We start from the raw sequence: 20163 nt of genomic DNA on the forward strand, positions 1-20163 counted from the left end.
GTTGAAAAGTACACCATTCCAAATATGTATTAGGGAACCAAAGTAAGCACCACGAGGAATGAAGTGGTCAGATAGGAAGCTTGGGAGTTCCAGTTTAACTATAATCAGAAAAGATTAGATCTTCTCAGTGTATGAATGAAATAACATTGTAACATCGGAGCCAGAAAATGTTTACTCTCAATCAGTGCTTAATAGAAACCCTCATTAAAGTACTGTTCAGACATTGGCTTATTTGGGGGAGCTCGGTTTAGACCCTTACATATATTCAAGTCATGGGTCAAAAAAATCAGAAAATTAATTTTCTGTTAACTAAGTCATCATCATTTCCAACCACATCCCTATTTCTTGCTGTTCCATACTCCAAGCATTGTGTGAAATAGAAGTTCTCATATGTTCCCAGGTTAAAGCTCTATCAAGAAGACGTTGGTTTTTATAGTACCTAGTAGGAAAGAATTGTTTTGGGTAGCTAGCTTCCTCTGGCTCTTTCTACATCTTTGATTTTGAACCTCTAATTCTAGGGCCATTGTGTAAATGAGACTACCCTAATCAATGGATGCATGTCTAGATTGTATATGGAAAAACAGCCAATATTATTAATAAATGACCACTTCCATTTATTTATTTCCAGGATGTAATAAGAGATCATTTGACAAAACTCGAATGACGGTTGTGTGAAAGAGACAAAAATAAACATCTCATTAGCACTTATGCTGTGAAAACAGTAGTTAATAAGGGAGAGCTTGGAAGGATTTTCATTGGTGGATTAATGAGAAGAGGGACAGAGTTCATAGAGTTAATTTTTTTGAGCGAGAGAGAGACTGTAGGTAAAGGGCAGAGGGAGACCGGAAGAGGGAGAATCTCAAGCCGACTCTGAGCTGAGCATGGAGTCTGACATGGGGCTCAATCCCTCAGGTCATCAGATCACAACCTGAGCTGAAATCAAAAGTCAGATGCTTAACCAACTAAACCCTCTTGGGTGCCCCTCGCTGAGTTAATTTTGTAGCCAAAATGGCCTGCAATGTTCTAAGTCAAGGAGAAACAATAAGCAGGAAAATATTCAATAATTTATATTTCTTTCTGTCCCCCCCAAATTTAGTTATGCATTTTGTACAGAAACAAGAGACATGATGTTTAAGTCTTTAAGCACATAAGTTAAGATTCCAGCAAGTAAATAAAGAACTTTTCAGGGTTTACTCCACTTCAAAATAACTGCGATTATATCAATATTTGAATTCTTATAACCAGATTTAAAAGAATGAACACTAGCATTCATTTTCTTCCCTTTTTAGTGTCTACTTAATGTGCTGCCCTATCAAGTGGTGCAGTTAGCTGGGTATGTATGTCTCCTTGTATGTGTGTGTGTTTTCTTCATGACAATTTTAGTGTTTACTTATCTAAAATCCAATAATCTCCTCTGCCACCTTTTAACTTATCTTAAATGTATTTCATTGTGTATCTTTATAGACCATATCATATCCTTTAAGGACAAAATGGTTTTGGGTGGATGGATGGATGGATGGATGGTGAATGGATGGAACGGATAGAGAAAAGTCATCTGGGATAAGATAAGATAAGAGAGAGTCACAATCTGTTGAGGTCCGTATAGTCTCATCATTTTGCCACTAATTGGCACTATAATTGTGTTCAAACAAAAACACTTAATTTTGCAGCTTCTGTTCCCTGATTTGTAAAATGAAGAGTTTAGACTAATAATCACTAAGGTCTGACCCAATGCAGGAAGATCTGAAACATGATTCTATCCCCTAACATATTAAATGCCAACAACGAAAGACTGAATTTTGGAGACATGTTAGTTGAAACAATCCATCATTGGTATTTTACACTGATAAAAAAAATCTGCTTTGGCATCATTACCAGTAAGGATTTTCAGGGCAACCCGTGTGACTAATTAGTTCATTCAGGCATAATAGTTGGAGTAGAGATTCATATTGACTTAGCTAAAAGCCCCGATTTGCATTGTAAACATCTGTCAGTATTCATTCAATTTGGAAATGGCCAAACACATTTCAGAAAGTGCTTTGTCCAAAAGCAAATCAGAGTTGATCACAGGCGTATTCTGGTCCCCCCTTCAGCATCTTCGCTCCATTCCCAGCCGTCTTCGATGCTCTTCTATCCCCACATTCTAATGAATGAGAATCCAGAAGAACAGATTATTACAATACCTGTCTGAAAATTTAAACTGGACCTTAGCTTTGTCTTTTGGCCAGCTCTCCTATGTTGCTTTGGCTAAAAATGGAAATGAAATATGAGCATAAAGATTATCAGCAGCTTAAAGAAATAGTACGAGAGAGGTACTTTTTTAAAATACAAATTTAATTTCAAGTTTTCTGACACCAGGTTTCTCTTGCAGGTTTGCTATTTTGTATAACTTTGCTAAAATATGGTGTTCTTTTCTGACTAAGCAGAAATCAAATTCTCTTCTTTCTTCCATAGTTCCTTTAAATTCATTTTTTGTGGCTTTGTTTCCTTACCCCTATCTTCCCCTTTTGAGTTTTGCCTGTCAGGATGACCAGTATCAAATGCATATAAAAATGCATGTTAAAATAAGTAAGGTGTCGTGATCTCTTTTCCGTGGTGGGGTTTTTCTATCCAACCCACTTTTACTGTTCTGGAGCCATTGCATACATTTTAAATAGTCACAAAATTTTTGAAGAAAATTGAATGGCTTTCAAGTCTGTCTTTTCCCCCAAGCAGACAGCTGATTTATGGTCACTTTTTATAATAACCAGAGGCATCAACTGGGGGGGAAAAAAAAACATTAAAGAAATGTGAAAGCTGGCTATTTTCAGAGATATTTAAGCTTTGCCCTAAATATGAATGCCAATGTTCAAACATTCAGATTGGGTAAATGAGTGTACAAATGGGTATTTTTTTGAGCATGTACTTAACTATAATGCTCAGAATAATAGCACCTCCCCCTGCATTCTGCATAAGCATGTTGTTGATGAATACTTAATGAAGTAATAGTTATGGGAGTACTGCCACATTTCAAGAAAAACAAGCCATTTGAATTGAATTGATTGTTATTTGTATCAGTGAGTGATTTGTTCCCATGCTTTAGGATAGAGCAGGCACAACAAGTTATTTGGGGGTAGGAACCACAATTTATACCTTGCTAGGTAGTGACCACATTTTGTGCCATCAGAAAATGCTATGCATAGATGAGGGGCTTTATATTTGTTGGTAACTAATTGATCCTCAGTTTTTTTGTTATTCATGAGCTGGAGCTGAAATGCAGGCTTCACATATTGGATTGCAATTCATTGCTTTTATTTTTACTAGATTAGTTAGCCATGGGATTGACAGCTTTATATGGCATCTACTACTCAGAGAAATAATTGCCAAATAAGAACCAAAAGCTCGACTGAGATCATGGAAACTACCATAGAATCTATACAGAGTGTCTAAACTCATTTTACACCTTTAATAGGGTTGTTGATTAACTAAAATTACCAATTGGATATATTTCTTTATTGGTTTGATTTAGCCAAATTGACCCATGGTTTGGAAATTTTATATATATATACTACAACTGGGTTGTTTTTCTGCAGTTTTCCTCTTGAAAATTGTCACTTCGCCCAACCCCTAGAAACTTCTTGTCTTATAGGTTTATCAGTGCAATGCATTGGACATTGGCTTGGGCAATTTGTAACATTAATTCTGAATCCTGACTTTTTTTTTTTTTCATGGAAACATGCCTCGCAATAAATCTTTTCTGGAGAGACTATCAGATTCAGTCCTGCAAGCCGGACATGAATGCTCTTTCACTGCAGAATAGCTTCCCAGAGACAAAAGTATCAGCAAGAACAAGTGTCCGTCAGTTAGTAAAGCATGTCTCATCTCAGCTAGCTCCATACCCAACCTATCCATTGGCTCAATCAATTCAGTTTAAATGTCCACCACAGTAGTGAAAGATTAGGCTCAATACTGCTATACAAGGGAGCACCATGGCTTGAGACAATATTTTTCAACATTGTATTTGGATGGTTTAGTTTTAAATGTATTTGGATGGTTTAGCTTTAATGAGGGTTTCTATTTTTTTTTAATTTTTTATTGTTATGTTAATCACCATATATTACATCATTAGTTTTTGGTGCAGTGTTCCATGATTCATTGTTTGTTCATAACACCCAGTGCTCCATGCAGAACGTGCCCTCCTCAATACCCATCACCAGGCTAACCCATCCACCCCCTCCCCTCTAGAACCCTCAGTTTGTTTTTCAGAGTCCATCATCTCTCATGGTTCGTCTCCCCCTCTGACATACTCCCCTTTTCTTCCTCTCCTGTTATCTTCTTCTTTTTCTTTTTTCTTAAAATATGTTGCGTTATTTGTTTCAGAGGTACAGATCTGTGATTCAACAGTCTTGCACAATTCACAGCGCTCACCGTAGCACATACCCTCCCCAATGTCTATCACCCAGCCAGCCCATCCCTCCCACCCCCCACCACTCCAGCAACTAATGAGGGTTTCTATTAAGCACTGATTGAGAGTAAACATTTTCTGGCTCCGATGTTACAATGTTATTTCATTCATACACTGAGAAGATCTAATCTTTTCTGATTATAGTTAAACTGGAACTCCCAAGCTTCCTATCTGACCACTTCATTCCTCGTGGTGCTTACTTTGGTTCCCTAATACATATTTGGAATGGTGTACTTTTCAACCACTTCAGTTTAGTAGGCTGATCGATAATGGAAAATATATGCTAGTTCAGAAATCAAGTGGCAATCTGGATTTTAAGCAATATGCATCATCTTGAACTAGTTTTTGTGTTTTCAACAGTACTTAAGAATACATAGGTCATACATGTAAGGATATACTCTACATGTAAATATATATATTATATACAGACATAGATAATCGTTTGAGTATGTGAATCATTAATAACTTCCCTATCTCACAGGGAAAGTCTTGCCATTTAGAAACAAAGTTTCAATCACGATTTTAAAGTAAATCATGAATTTCTTTGTGGACAGCAGATTCATAGTGGACATCCTTTTGCATAGTGGGAGTTCTCCGTTATTTTCCTCAACAAAATGGGTCTGTCCTCATAGAGTTTTCTTGTAGGTGTTCTCATCAGGATGTATCAGTCTTCAGTGAAGCTCTTTATCATGAGGAATAAAGTGTAGGGATGCTGTTCTTAGTAGAGATAGAACCTTACAGATGAAGTTTATCTATCCTCTCATCATATCTTTTTGCCACACAGATATGCATTTGTGCTGTATTCTAAAAAAGTGATAGCAAGTGAATGTGCAGTGTATTCCACCATTAAAGGTTGGGGAGAGGATGCCTGTAAGTAAGAAAGAAAGAACAAAAATATACCAGTTTCTCTACTTTCTAACCCACCAAATGGTGTCTCTCTTAATAACCCTGGCTGTCCAATAAGTTAAATAAGTTGGTGTAACTTCTTGCTATACACGTCCTTTCTCCCCCATCCTGATTACATTTTTGTATCCTGTAACATGTTGGTGTTTTCCCACCAGAGCATGATGGATTAAGTTTCAGTGCCTTTATTTCTTGAATTCTGTCCACATCATTTTTTTGCCCCTAAAGGTAAGGAAACCTAGGTATTTTTAGTAGACATTTTGAACAAGAACAGATGCTTGCCGTGTAAATGTGCGGGCCACTCTGAATTAGGGAAGACCAGCCTGACACTTGGACCTGTGAGTGGTTAGATGCACAGTTAGGCACATTTATCTAAATGGACAGTTATGTAAATCTAATGCTTTTGCTTGATTACTATTCTGTCTCTTTCAGCAGGTTGTCTCTTTTCTGAAAAAGGTTATAAACATCAGGGAAAGTATACTGAAGAATAGAATTGATTAATGTGACATATTTGAGTTTCTTTCTACCACTCTCTCAACAGCGTGTCATAAAGAGGCAGCTCCAAACACAGTGAATTAAATTTAAATTACACAGCTTTGGCTAGAAGATTGTTCAGTTAATTGAGCCTCCAAAATGAAATTTGATTTTTTTTCCCCTTACACTTGAGCCACTTCCTGATTTTTCATAGAGTGATGATTTCTGCCAAGGCATCTATTGATTCAAGATCTTTTTTTTTTAAGATTTTATTTATTTATCAGAGAGAGAGAGAGAGAGACAGAGGCAGGCAGAGGGAGAAGCAGGCTCCTTGCTCAGCAAGGAGCCTGATGTGGGACTCGATCCCAGGACCCCGGGATCATGACCTGAGCCGAAGACAGACGCTTAACCGACTGAGCCACCCAGGCACCTCTGATTCAAGATCTTTTATTCAGAAGACTATTGCTGTTTTTCCCTTTCTAAGGGGGGAAAATATGAAAAACAAGAACATATATTCATTATACCAGGAAAAGTATATTAAAAACTAAAATATAGTTTTACAGTAGGGTCGTATTTGTACAGTGATTTTTTTTTCTACTGTAGGAGGGCTGTAGAAGGTACTACTTATTTTATGATTTTTTTGTTATTTTAGGTACTGTGTTTTGTGAAAGATAACACTGAGAACATCCTCACACTTTCTGTTTGCTGTGGAATCGTTCCAGAAGAATGTAGAAAATAGGTCAACTTTTAAAGCAAAATTTAACTTGTATGGCCTAAATAATTTAGTCTTCATGAAACACTATCCACTGAGTCCCACATTTTTAGCCCATGAATTTATTTTAAGAGGCAGCCTTCATTATTTATGTTTGATGTTTGATTGCTATTCAAAATGTAAACCTAGGCAGTAAAAGATGGAAGCTTAGTTCAACAAAGTACCAATATAGCTACTGTATTTTGATATAAATACTAATGTGGGATCTGAAAAGTTGGGACTAATTCACATGTACAACTTCCGGTTTAATATCTAAAATTATATTACTTATAAATATAGTGCAAAAAAAGTTTAAATCAGTGCTACATTTATTGCAACAAGAGTAATGTTGATAATATCACAACCTTTATAAGCATTTACAATGGGCTTCCCGCCCAGCAGGGAGCCCGATGCGGGACTCGATCCCAGGACCCTGGCATCATGACCTGAGCCCAAGGCAGATGCTCAACCATCTGAGCCACCCAGGCACCCCTTGAAAGTAACTTTAAAGAGTATCTACTGTGGCTCAGAAAAAAAGTAGCTTTCCACTTGAAGTTGGCTCTAAAAAAAAAAAGCAGATAATCTGCTCAGGGGTGATTTGGAACAATTGACCTCCAAGACCTCATAATCCAATAACTTGCTATTATCAAGTCCATTTGGATGTTATCCTGCAAAATATGCTGGTGCCAAAGGGAGGATGGGTTGTGCCTTTTACAGCTCACTTTAATGAAAGAGGCCTGCCTGACCATAACACCAATTGCTGGTAGTTATCACTGACACGAACAGTTACAATTCCAGGAAAACTGATACTTTGAACTAACTCTCTTAAAATAACAGCAACAAAATAAATGAATCCAGTCACCCAAACATCTCTTAGGAGAATGAAGAGCAAAATAACATGAAACCATCTCAAAAATGCTATTTAAATGCTTGCATTTATTTAAAGTTACATCATTAGGTGTTAGCATCTGAACAAATTATTTTTCAGTAAAGACCCTGCACTTGAAAGAATTTTAAGCCAAGTTTTCATCACGAAACTGTATTATCCTTCATCTTCATTCTTCAAAATGGCATAGTTTTCCTAACATTTATTTGTTTATACTTTAATCTCTGACTATACTAAGACCTCCTTTAATGAAAGTGAGCCATATTTCTTTTTTTTTCCTTTAATGTAGGCTCTATATTATTCTAATTGCATTTTTAAATAAGGACTTCATCAGTGTTGTGGTTCTGAGTATCGTCTAAACAATTACAATCTCCTTAATCCTTAGCCGATGTAATGAGATATTTTCTGTCTTATACATTGAATTCTTTGTTACTTTAGCATTAGCCAGATCTGATGCAAACCTTCACAATTTCCATGCAATATCTCTGCCGAGTTTACTGCTGCTTGTAAGTGGCAGTAAAGAACAACCTTTGGCACTTGTAAATGTGTTGATTATGTGGCTAACTACTAGGATTTACACACTCTGCTTTTTATTACAGTGATGGTTATCTTTTTGCTGTAAGTGCAATGAAGCAACTAGAATGTCACAGAGAAAACTGTCACCTCTATCCTTTTTGCCATAAAATATCATCCTCCCCATATGCTTTTCATTTATTATGAAACCTTAATAATGAAAAGGACAATGGTGAAATGATACCCACTACTGAATATTGCAAAACTAATAATCAAGTGTGAAAGCTACACACATACACACACATGCAGTTCCTTAAATGGACTATATTTGCTTCCCTTTAATGCATCAGTGAAAAATATTCTCTACTTAATCTGTGTTTCCTAATAATGACAAGCTCTATCTCAAAGATTCATCAAATCCTACCTTGTCATGAATATAAAAGGTTATAGCTGTTCTGCTTTTAGGAAATCAAGCACAAGTACTGCATAAAGGCTACTGATGCATACTTTGTAGCACTCCAGGGTTGTAATAAATTTCAAATCATCTGCTTCTGCCAGGTTGTTTTAAACCCCTGTATGCTACTATGTGCAGTTGAATGGATGGGTATCTACAAGTTGGCTACCACCATTTCCGTATCCTTATGTAAAATAAACTATAATCAGGTTTTCACAAATATGCAAATACTTCCATGAGAGATCTGAAATAGGTTGAAAAATGTAGGCTCTGTGTCCTTGGGAAGGGAAATACTGAATTTGATTTCTCAACCTATCAGGAAAACACAGACAATGTTTCACTTGTCATTGAGATAAAAATGAGAGTATCTGCTGGGTCCCTTTAAATTAATCTACTCAATGTGATTCTTTTGCAGACCACAGATGACATCCTTGTGGCCTCAGCAGAATGTCCCAGCGATGACGAGGACATTGACCCCTGTGAGCCGAGCTCAGGTGGGTTAGGTTAGTCGACTTTTTTTCTTACTTTTTTTGCTTTACTCTAAATCTGTGTTGCATGCTGTAGTCCTTAGACGAGCCTTGCATTTATATCTAGAAGCCCACCCCATTAAACAATGCCTCACTGTGAGATAAGGGGTTTTGCTCTTTACGTGGATAAATTTCCCCCAAATTTATTGGAAAACAAATTTTAAAAACAGAACCCATCAAGATTATGTATTTCAGAAAAAGCAGTGGGGGACAGCGCACAAGGCTGGTGCCTTACTGTTCACATTCCATTAACTCACAATGTAATTTTTGTGTATAACGGTATAATGAGCTTTCCCTTGGGTCACCTACAGTAAAATTGTAAAGCTTAAAAATTGCAGTGCATTGTGGAAAATTATTTGACCTTTCTACTGACAAAAAGTCCCCACCACTCACTCTGCCAGCAAATTATCTTAAGTGATAAATTTCTGAATTTCAGAAGTAAGAGTATTATGGTATAGTAAAACAAACAGCAGGCAGAATCTTTGATACATTTAATAGAGAAATATTTGATTCTTGCCACGTCTTCCTAAAATTTAAGCTGATGCATTTTAACTCTAGTCAATGCATAATTTCTCCTCCTTCTTTGTGATATGGTGTGACTAACTAACACAAAAATACTGTTTCCACAGCAGCCCTGTACCATTAAGTGGTGGCTATGAACTCTGAAAATGAGTGAATCGTAGTCTGGGTTTGCTTCCACATATTCGTAATACCAAATATCAGGGTCATTTCCATTCATTTCCTCTGTAAAGCAGCGTTTCTTCAAATTCAATAATTTTCTTGTTTAGGTAAACAAGGTGAGTGCGACGAATATAGACTAACCACTGTCAGTTAGCTCATGACCTCTGAAGCTGTCACGGGAATCCCAGAAGAACTTCAGGTCACCATAAAATAATTTGTATTCTTCTGAAGACTGTCACTTTGAAGTGAATCCATTATTCTGATATTTGGATTTAAAAAAAAAATGGCTCAGGATGCATATCTTGCATCTCCTTTTGAATATCATTTCCCACTGATTGTAGCCACATACTCTGAGTGCTTGGAGCAGCTACTAGGTACCAGCAAGGAACAGGGACTCAGGGTCACACCTCAGCAGGAGAAGGTCAGGAGACACACACAGGTCGTGTTCTTGTCCCCCTTCCTCTGGCCTTTCCACCTCACCCATCAAAATTCCTGGCCTCCAGAATGTGGTGAGAACTCTGAGGATCATCCATTCCGTTCCTCCAGTTTATTGGTCCCTGCAACAATTCCCTTTTGGTTGTCTGGACAGATAGGGTCACTTCATGACACCATCCTGGGCCCCTTTGCCAAGTTCCTGCCTTTTTTCCCCACTGGTATTCTCACTCTCTCTGTTAGTAAAAAATTTTAAAAAAAGTTATTTCTTTTTTGTCCATTACATCAGCCCCATTTCTTTGCCTTCTCCCTCCCTAAATTTCTTCTTTTTTAATTTCTCTTACTTTCACATGTCCGATCATGGCATTATTTTTTTATTTTATTTTTTAAATTTTTTATTGTTATGTTCAATTAGCCAACATATAGTACATCATTAGTTTTTGATGTAGTGTTCAGCGATTCATTAGTTGCATATAACACCCGGTGCTCGTCACCATGTGTGCCCTCCTTGATATCCATCACCCGGTTACCCCATCTCCACATCCCCCTCCCTTCTGTAACCCTCAGTTTGTTTCCTGGAGTCCAGAGTCTCTCATGGTTTGTCTCCCTCTCTGATTTCTTCCCGTTCAGTTTTCCCTCCCTTCCCCAGTGGTCCTCCGTGCTATTGCTTATGTTCCACATATGAGTGAAACCATGTGATAATTGTCTTTCTCTGCTTGACTTATTTCACTGAGCATAACCCCCTCCAGTTCCATCCCTGTTGATGCGAATGGTGGGTATTCATCCTTTCTGATGGCTGAGTAATATTCCATATTGACATTCTATTTTATATCTGATTTTCTCTGAGATCCTTTAGCATGGATTGTTCATAAACAAAGTCTGGTGTTAGGTATTAGGTTGTACATTGGGGGGTGTGTGTGTCTGTGTCTGTTTATATTTGGATTTGATTTTGTTTTCCCAGTTAGCATTTTCTTGAGAGAATGTTGATTTTCCCAGTATTTCTTACTATATTAACATGGTGCTGAAAGCAGTATAGATTCTTACTAAGTACAGCACTTGCTGTACTTGGTTTTAATCTGGCCTGAATCTTTCTTCTGCTGACTGAGTATAGGTCATCATCCTTTTTATATATAGAGTCCTCACCCTGAGTACCTAGCAAATTCAGTGTGAGAACTCTCACTGCACTTACAATTGTTTTGTTTTGTTTTGTTTTGTTTTGTTTTGTTTTCCATCCTGAGCACAGCTAAATGATCCAGCCATTGCTTACAGGTCTTACTAACCATTCTTTATAGACCAGTTCACTGTCTCCCCCTTTCTCTGGGGACCCTGGCCCTTAATAACAGGACGTGGGGGTGGGGGGAGGAGAAGAGAGGAGAGAAAGGAGGGGTTACCCTTTCATCACCCTCTCTCCTTTTTATTCACCTGATTTGTGTCTCTTTTCTTAGATATTATAGCATGATGAAAAATGAGGAGCTGTTTGTTAATAGTCATACTCTAGATAATCTTTCTGTCCCATTTTCTTTACCATACTTATCACTATCAGAAAGAACCTTGTTTGCTTACCTGTTCGTTACTTGCTCATTAATGCACACGTTGCATTGCCCCACAAGAACGCACGTAAGCTCCGAGAAGCAGGAACCCTGTATGGGTTTGTTGTGTGAATTTTCATTTTCTTCCTCTGCATCAGAGTCTCTTGTCCAGTGTCCAAGGCACAGCAGCTACTGCCCATGTGTGATGACAGCTCCTTCCAGATTCTTGCACCAAGTCTACTGGAACTTCCCATCCTCCCCTTGGTGTTTCTTTCCACACTCCGTAGCTCTCAGTTCATCAATTCTCTTAAGGCTTAAACTTCACATTCTGTTGCTTCAATGTCATCTTTCTCTGTAGGGCTCTTCTTGTGATCTTGGTAGTGTCTTGATGGTGTATTTCATGAATGCACCTCTTTCTACATTACATTTTGTAAGTGAGAGCTCTTTTCTACATTGGCTTTTTCTGTCCATTTCCCTATGATTTCTTTCATACCCATCTTTAATAATTCATGCAGTGTTGCTCTTTTGGCAGACTTGGCTCTGTGTGACAGATTCTTATGAAATCCTTAGCATATATGATTTTTTCTATTTTCCAACTATTTTTTGAATAGCAGTGTTTTTTTTTTAAATCATATTCTAATCTGAATATTGTTTCATTGTAGGATGCCTCTCCTGCACGTCTTTGTTTCTCAGGGTACCGATGTCCTGGTTTTCTTAAATATATTTTTCTTGCTTGCTTTTCATCTTGAATACAAACATAAAATAACATGGACAAAAACTGTAGTTGCTGCTGTTATTAGACTTTAGATACTGTTAGATGTAACTTGATAGAAACCATTTCAGATATCAGCAGGTCATATTTTGGGAAACTGATTTTTTTTTTCTAGGAAAGTAACATGGTAAATTAAATATTAGTAATGGATATATCTACTCTGCACTTTTCCTAATTCTTCAACAAGTGAAAGATTTTTTTTAAGATTCATTTATTTATTTGAGAGAGACAAAGAGTGGGGGTAGGGGCAGAGGGAGAGAATCTTCAAGCAGACACCCTGCTGAGTCCAGAGCCAGCTGCAGGGCTCAACCCCACAACCCAGAAAACATGACCTGAGCCTAATCTAAGAGCTAGCCGTTTAACTGGCTGAGCCACCCAGGCACCCCAACAAAAGAAGATATTTTTGTAAAAAGATGCATAATTACTTTGACAGGTTGCCCAAATCTTCTCTGTATTTCACGCTAACCTCTTTCAGGCTCCCTGAATATTTACATGTGAAGGCTCTCTAATCACCCTAACCCACCCTCTCTTGAAAAAATGGTTTCTTCTGTGAAAATGAGTTATGCTCATTTAGGTGCCTTCCTAAGGCGCTATTAATGAAACAGGAAGAATCTGGCATCTTCTTGAACACAAGTAAACTATACCTTTTATCAAGTGTTTGATAAATTTGAATTACTATTTGGTTCCACTCAAAACTCTTAATGAAGAGGGAAGTTGTATATTCGGTGGATTGTCAGTTTCACCATTGATCAAGTGGTATTGAGTCCTATTTCACCACCCACTGCTCTGTTAAGCTCTGGGAACAAAAATAGAACGTTTACACCTTCAGTTCCATTCTACAAAAGGACATCTTTCATTCTACGCCACATGCTTTCTCAGTTATTCTTTATGATTGCCGGGTTCTTCATCTTTGACATTAAAATATTCACCTATTTTTCATGTTGTTGCAAGAATTAAAACAAATGTATTTAAGGCACCAACTGCAATACCTGGCATGAAATAGAGCATGAATGGTTGCTTTCCATTTTCCCAGTTCAGTGATTTAAAAAAAGAATATTCAAGCTATTTTTTCCCTTTTACGTAATGCTGTTACTTTTCCTGGCTGAAAAATTGGTGGGCAACTGATGAAACACTCAGGCCTCCTGGTGGGAACTGTGCATGTTGAAACTGGATCAGGAGCAACCCCCTGGGTGAGAACACATGGAACTCAATTATATTTGGTTCCAGCCACACTGTCCTGCATGGTTAGCATTGGATGACAGCTTCACATTGGTATAAATTTAGTGCTTGAAAATATGAGAGTGTGCTATACAATTTAGGAGGTCTAATGGAACCCCAGCTTTTAGAATGAAGCAACTAGGTCACAGGCCACCATTGCCCTAAAATGCCTGGTTTCAGCAGTCTGGACATGTGACAAGTGGGTGACTTTTTCTTCACACTTCTAAAAAGACTTGCAACTTCTGTGCTTTTCCCTAAGCCTAGAGATATGAGTTGTTACATTAAATGAATTAATATGTGGAAAGCATGTTGTAGAACAGTGTCTTGGTCATAGTACATGCTCTATGAGTGTTTGCTGTTATTATAGTTTGTATTATGTAAATATACATGTTTTCCAAGACTTCTTTTTTTCACATGAACAGAAGACTTTCTAAAACAGATTTCTTTGAAATCTTATGTTTTTGATTCACTTAGTAAGCTGACAAAATGGCAACCCTGCAAACCACTTATGTTCCAAAATGGCCCTTAATCCTGCCCATGCATCTTAGTTTTGAGGGCCTCTTCCAAACAGACCCTTTCTCAAAACTCCTGAAGAAATTAGAAGAGGTGACATCTAAGACTATATCTAGGACTATAAATGAAGATAATGATGCTCTTTGGTGTGGGAGCTTCCTGATGAATAACTCTAAATTGTCATTTGTTACATAGGAAACAGGACCGGCTTCCTGTTTCCTGGGAGCCCATTTAGGAAGGACAATTTCCTCTTAAATTTATAATGCTTAGAATGATTTGTTTATGCTCTTTATGTTTGTGGGTAGGGGTTGGGGAGGTAGCTAATAGGATATAGGGCCACTTTCAGATCAAACTTTTTTCAAATGAGAAAAAGAAAAGCTTACTAACTAACAAAAAATCTGAGTAGTTATAGAGGAAAAGGATTATCATTTTTGTGGCAATCTCTTAAGCACTAGCTGAACTAATGGGGATACGGTGATCAGTGCAGCCCCTCAAAGAATACCTGTTGATTGCCCAGCAGTTGTATTGCCATTGACTGAGGTACAGGTTATATGAATAATGATAGATAACAGTAATAACTAGTCTTTAGTGAAGATTTATTCTGTGCTCATCATTGTTCTTAGCACTTCATAAATGTTATATTTCATTATTTTACAAAACTATCAAGTATTTTCATAGCTAGGGAGATTGAGAGAGAATAAGTTACTTTTTGTAATATGAGAGAGCTAGTAAGCTCTCTAATTTAGAAAAGGTGGGCTTTTTAATTTCTTGGAATGCAGAAGATTGTTCTAGAATTCAGACACCTCACAAATATAGGATTAATTTTTTAAATGTTCATTTAATAATTCCATGGCTGGCATAAATTTAAATTTGCTGGCAAAAGGTCCTTTACGTGTATTAGTATTCATTAGGCTAAATTTGCTGCAATTACCACGCAATTTTGAGTTGTTTTCCAGTGTGCTATTTTGAGAAAAGATTAAAGGATTTCTATTGAAGTGATCCCATTAACCATATTAGGAATAAAGATATGTATACTGAACAAGGCTCATCTTTTCATTAAATAAATAATCACAATCATTTAATATATCACTTATTAGATCATATTTTTAGAGCCTGATTAGAAGATAATTTTGTGTATGTATTATGTAATTATTCAAAAGCAAGTTTAATTAGCCATAATAGCCAATACATTGCTGTTAAAATGGAAATTTTGAGCTGTGGCCAGAAAAACAGCAATAATTAGGACTTCATTTTTGGAAACATCCAGAGTATCCCCTGAGCACCAGGCCACAGTGACAATCATATAGAGTCAGGGCCCAGCTAATCATAAAGGGGCAGGGCAAGCACCTGGATTTGGGGCACTGATGGGCTAGTAGGCTATCAGCGTATGACATTTTGGTGTAGGAATCATTTTTTTCCCGTTAAAATTTAATTGTCCAGAAAACTAGAATAAAGCTCAATGCCGTATGGTTAAAACAGAAGAAAGTCATTAGACATCATTTGCCACTCACTTTCCCCCTGTTTTTCTGAGAGCAGCAATATCAAAATAAAAATTACATTGGGCAAAATTAAACAGGCAAGGAAGATTTATTCAAGATTATTGTAATACATGGAGGCCAGAACTCAACCTGAGCTCACCTCAAACTCAACTCAACTGAAAAAAAAGAAGACTGGAGAATTTTTAAGAGCTTCCGTGGAGGGATCATAGACCACCTGTGTTTTGCTAACTGACTTCACCCAAAGGAAAAGTAAACCTTTTCCTTCAAGTATCTTCATGACTGGAGGTGGTGTTACAACTCCTGATCCAAGGTAGGCTCCTACCTTACCACAGAAATTGGGAGATGGGGAGGTATCACTCTTGAAGGTTCTATTTCAAAGGGACAGCTCTTGGGTCCTTGAGAAAAAAGAATCCTGGGTTGTAAACACTAGCAAGAGGTTTTTTTAAATATTTACATATCAAAGGGGCAGAGAAGAAATTTGAAATTGCAAGTTTTCTAAAGTAAATGCACGAAAGAAAGGGAGGCCAGGGGCCTGGAGGCAGGAAGTCTGTCTAAAGTTTGGTCAAGCTGTGGGGAATATTAAGGTCTTGGTCAGCGAAGGTGATTCCACCTTTCAAGGCAAACCATTTCATCAAAATTGGTTCCTACCAGATAATCAGTAGGAAACAAAATAATAAAAGGTGGTTTTTATTTGTTTTCAGAACACAATTTTTCTTCAGTGTGAACTATTTTGACCTTTCTGTGATTTGGGAAATTTTTTCTAATTTTATTTATTTATTTGAGAGAGAAAGAGCATGAGGGGGGATGGGTAGAGGGAGAAGGAGAAGCAGACTCCCCACTGAGCATGGAGCCTGTTGTGGGGTTCCATCCCAGAACCCTGGGATCGTAACATGAGCCTAACACAGACACTTAACTGACTGACAGGTGCCATTGGAATTTTTTTTTAAACAATAAAATAGAATGAATCGTTGCCACTCATTAGAAAAGCTCTTAAGAGCATTTTGTAAGAATTATGATATGCAACAGGCGGTGAATATTAGTTCTAGCTGTAATTTTGGAGTCAGATAGAACTAGTTTGAGTTGCAGCCCTTCCTGGTCTTGAGAAAGTTCCTTAGTCTCTTTGATGCCAATTTCCTAGTCTGTAAAATGAGGAGAATAGAGTTGTTACAAGACTGAAAGAAGATGATGCATATATAGTGATTAGCAGAGTGCTTGGCACATACTAAGGGTATAACAAGTAATGATAATGAACCCACTGGTGAATGGAGGACGTGTTGCTACTAGCATTGGTTTCATGCCAATAGATGCTGTCTTCTGGTAAGGCCCTCATGAGTTATACAGATTTGATCTGAGTAAAAAATGAGCCATAGTCCCTATTGATGTTAGAGAGAGTAGGCTCTATTCCAACATCTTAACTAACACATGATTGGCTGCTTATAATTATTACTTAAGAGATGAATGAGTTTGTTATATTAGGTTAAGCATACTTGAAAGTCTGCAAAAAGTACATGGTTGCTAATAGAGAACCTTCGTATATTAAGTAATATAAAAATCTATTCAATAATGAGTACACAATAAATTCTTAGTCAGTCCACATGTACCCAGCCTTAAAACATTAATAACCTTTCACATCACAGGTCCTTATTTGAAAAAGCTAAAATACCATAAGAGCCTTTGCTGTCATTTTAAAAAATATTTACCAACACTAAAGAAAGAAATGGGGTATAGGTTCAGCAAAATAAAGGGTAAGTCCATCTCTTATGGGAACATGTAATCTGGAAGGAATGAAATCATGTTTTCTTGTGATTTTTATCAAATGCCTGTTTTGGTAATGGAATTGGTTTCCTGTGGAGTTTCCTTGGTATTTTATTAACAACCTTTCCTGAAATGATATCAGAGGTAACCCAGCATATTCTGAATAATACCACATGACAGGGCATCTTGCCTCCATGAAGAGCCATATGCTTTCTCTGTTGGTTCATGTGCTCCAAGGGGCAGCAAATGCTACATTAGACTCGAGTCTGCAGGTCTCCTCCCTGTCATCAGACTTGTTGATTGAATCACTGTCATCATTATTAACTCCTAACCCAATCTCAGTGTTATAAGAATCCTGGCATTGGTAATAAAATAGGAAAGACAAGAAGACTTTATTAATGTTCCAGGTTAAAAAAGGATCTGTTAAAGATGCCAATACAGACAGAGGCCATCAAAGAAAGAAAACTTGTAGAAAGAGAAGTACCACTTCTAGGAGCACACTAAAATCTTCCATTTCCTTGACCAAACTTTGGAAGTCAGGGTGTTTGAGTTTAGCTGTGTAATCAGAAGCAAAGCATTGAACCTTTGTGTACTTGACTTTTTGCACCTGCAAAACGGTGTGAATAATGGTAAATACTCGTGACATTGCTGTGCTGATAGAAGACACAATGCTTGGAGAGCACTTAGCATTCCGTCTGTCACATGGACCCTTTGATAATATAAACTAACTTTTATTAGGAGTACTAGCAAATTAACTGAGGCGTAGGCCATCTTATAAGTGGAAATAAACCTATATCCCCTGGCAAGAAGGAGAAATGTTAGTAACTGGCACTTTAACACACAGAAAGCTTTTAAAAGTGTTTCTGAATTCTGTTAGCATAAAACTTTTCTCAGTAGCCACTATGAAGCCAGGAAGACAAGAGCAGTGTTTCAGTTAGGATAAATTTAGGTTATGAGGATGGGAAGAGGGCACATAGCAACTGCTATTCTTATTTTTGGAGGAAAAAATTGCAGGTCTCTGCCCTGCTGAGCTCTTGAGAGAAGGAACGATTAGCCTTCCTGCCTGGGCTTATAGTCCTCCCGCTCTTCCTCCTAAGACATTCAGGTGGACGGGGCCACCTGACCTCACCAGCCACAGCACCACACGCCCAGCCCCCCACCTGCCCCCCCACCCATGTTAGATGGCCTACCTTCCACATTTCCCAGCTCTAGGCTTGACGTGCTTTCTTCTGAGGAGCTCAGTGGAGAACGGGGCTAATCTTTCACCTCAGCTCTCATACTTTCACCAAAAAGAATGTGATCTTTTTCCAACAAAAGAAAATTGAGACAGCAATGGCTTTCTGACAGGAATGTAAAGATAATCACCCAAAGTGAGTAGACCCAGTGGTAAATCAGCAAAATGATATACTGCTCTAGGGCCCAGAATGACCTGGACTTACACAGACGGTGTGCAGGGACCCTGGTTGAGGAGCAGTGCACCTGGCACCCAGCAGACAGCTCCGCAGCCAAGACCCTACCTTGCATTTCATTCCAAGTACACCACAGGATTCCAGAGCAGCAAAGGAAGGAGGAACAAGGAATCGACCTAACAATTTTAGAAAGAAACCTAAAACCTCATCAGAAGAGCTCTTATTTCCAAGATAATAAGCCTTGCTGTCAGTGATGACTAAAGAGTAGTCTGAGGTGATTGACTCAATGATACCTAAAAATATAAAATATCATAATGAAATTTTGAAAGAGGGAAAAATGTAATGCACTCCAACCATGGGAGCCAGAGAGCATTGATCCGTGACGATAGAATGTTTCCCAGATAAATGGAAATTAATGACAATTAATGGCCTGAATCAACATGCCCTGCAAATTAAGTGATCTCTTGGTCATTTGAATTCACAGGGCCTCCATGCATATTAGGCAAGTCCCTGACTGCAGTGACCCCCAAGAAAATAATATCGTAGGCAGTCAGCATCACAGCTGACTGAGCCATGGTGCACAGTACATATTGCAGGAGTGTCTAATTGTGGGGACAGCTGCAGATTCCATACCTGTTGTGTGGAAGACACAGGGAAGTTCATCAGACTATCCTTGTTTTTATATGGTACTTGATCCTTCTCTGAGCACTTTCACATTTATTGTTCTACCCAACCTGCTTTCCCTGGGCACCCTGGGAGGTAAATAATGTATCACCATGATGTTTTTGATGAAAAAATGTTAACAGGGGATCATAAATTGTTAAGGGTCACTTAGCAAGTCAGGTGCAGTACCTGGACTCGAACCCAGTGTCCAGTATTCTTTTGACCACTCTGCGTTGCTTTCCTGACGTTCTGTGCCATGCAAACTCCTTTTGCTGGAATTGACAGATAGATGGCAGCAGGTACAGAAGAGTAGAGTTGGAAGGGGTAGAACTGGACAGCTGTGTAGAAAAGAAGCTTAAACCGTCCAGTTCTACAGGAAAGGATGACCTGGAAAATACTAATAAATTGTTCTGTGGTTATAAATGCAGACACATTGAATGTATAAAGCAATAAAAGGTACAGACATACTTGAGTTTGAATTTTGTCTGTGCTACTTGTGAAGCCTAAATAATATAACCTCTTGGAGACTCAGTTTCCTTTCCTGTCGAGTAGTGATAACACCTTTACCCACAGAGTTGTTCTGAGGCATAAATTAGATAACGTGTGTGTGTGTGTGTGTGTGTGTGTGTGTGTAGGCACAGCACAGAGCCCACCATATACTAATCATTCAAGAAGGTAACAGTTGTTAACTGAATAAAATAAGAAAAGAAATGTGAGGCTCACGGTGAGTGAGAAGGCAT

The 20163-nt window shown here is 38.0% G+C and overlaps 1 protein-coding gene across 24 annotated transcripts in view; it reads left to right on the forward strand.

The window, feature by feature from the left end:
• NRXN1 (neurexin 1) overlaps positions 1 to 20163 on the forward strand; it is a 1133502-nt gene that overhangs the window by 1098187 nt on the left and 15152 nt on the right. For 14 of the 24 annotated variants that reach the window (XM_073897720.1, XM_073897726.1, XM_073897723.1 and 11 more), the window contains one exon: positions 8841 to 8928. In XM_073897720.1, the coding sequence (XP_073753821.1) occupies positions 8841 to 8928 (88 nt within the window). The remainder of the gene's footprint in view (positions 1 to 8840; positions 8929 to 20163) is intronic. The other 10 variants (XM_025868729.2, XM_073897727.1, XM_073897729.1 and 7 more) reach the window with 1 other exon arrangement.

This window comes from Callorhinus ursinus, unplaced genomic scaffold (assembly GCF_003265705.2).
Source record: "Callorhinus ursinus isolate GAN/ISIS: 27379988/994484 unplaced genomic scaffold, GSC_fseal_2.0 scaffold10, whole genome shotgun sequence".
In the NCBI taxonomy this organism is placed as follows: Eukaryota; Metazoa; Chordata; class Mammalia; order Carnivora; family Otariidae; genus Callorhinus; species Callorhinus ursinus.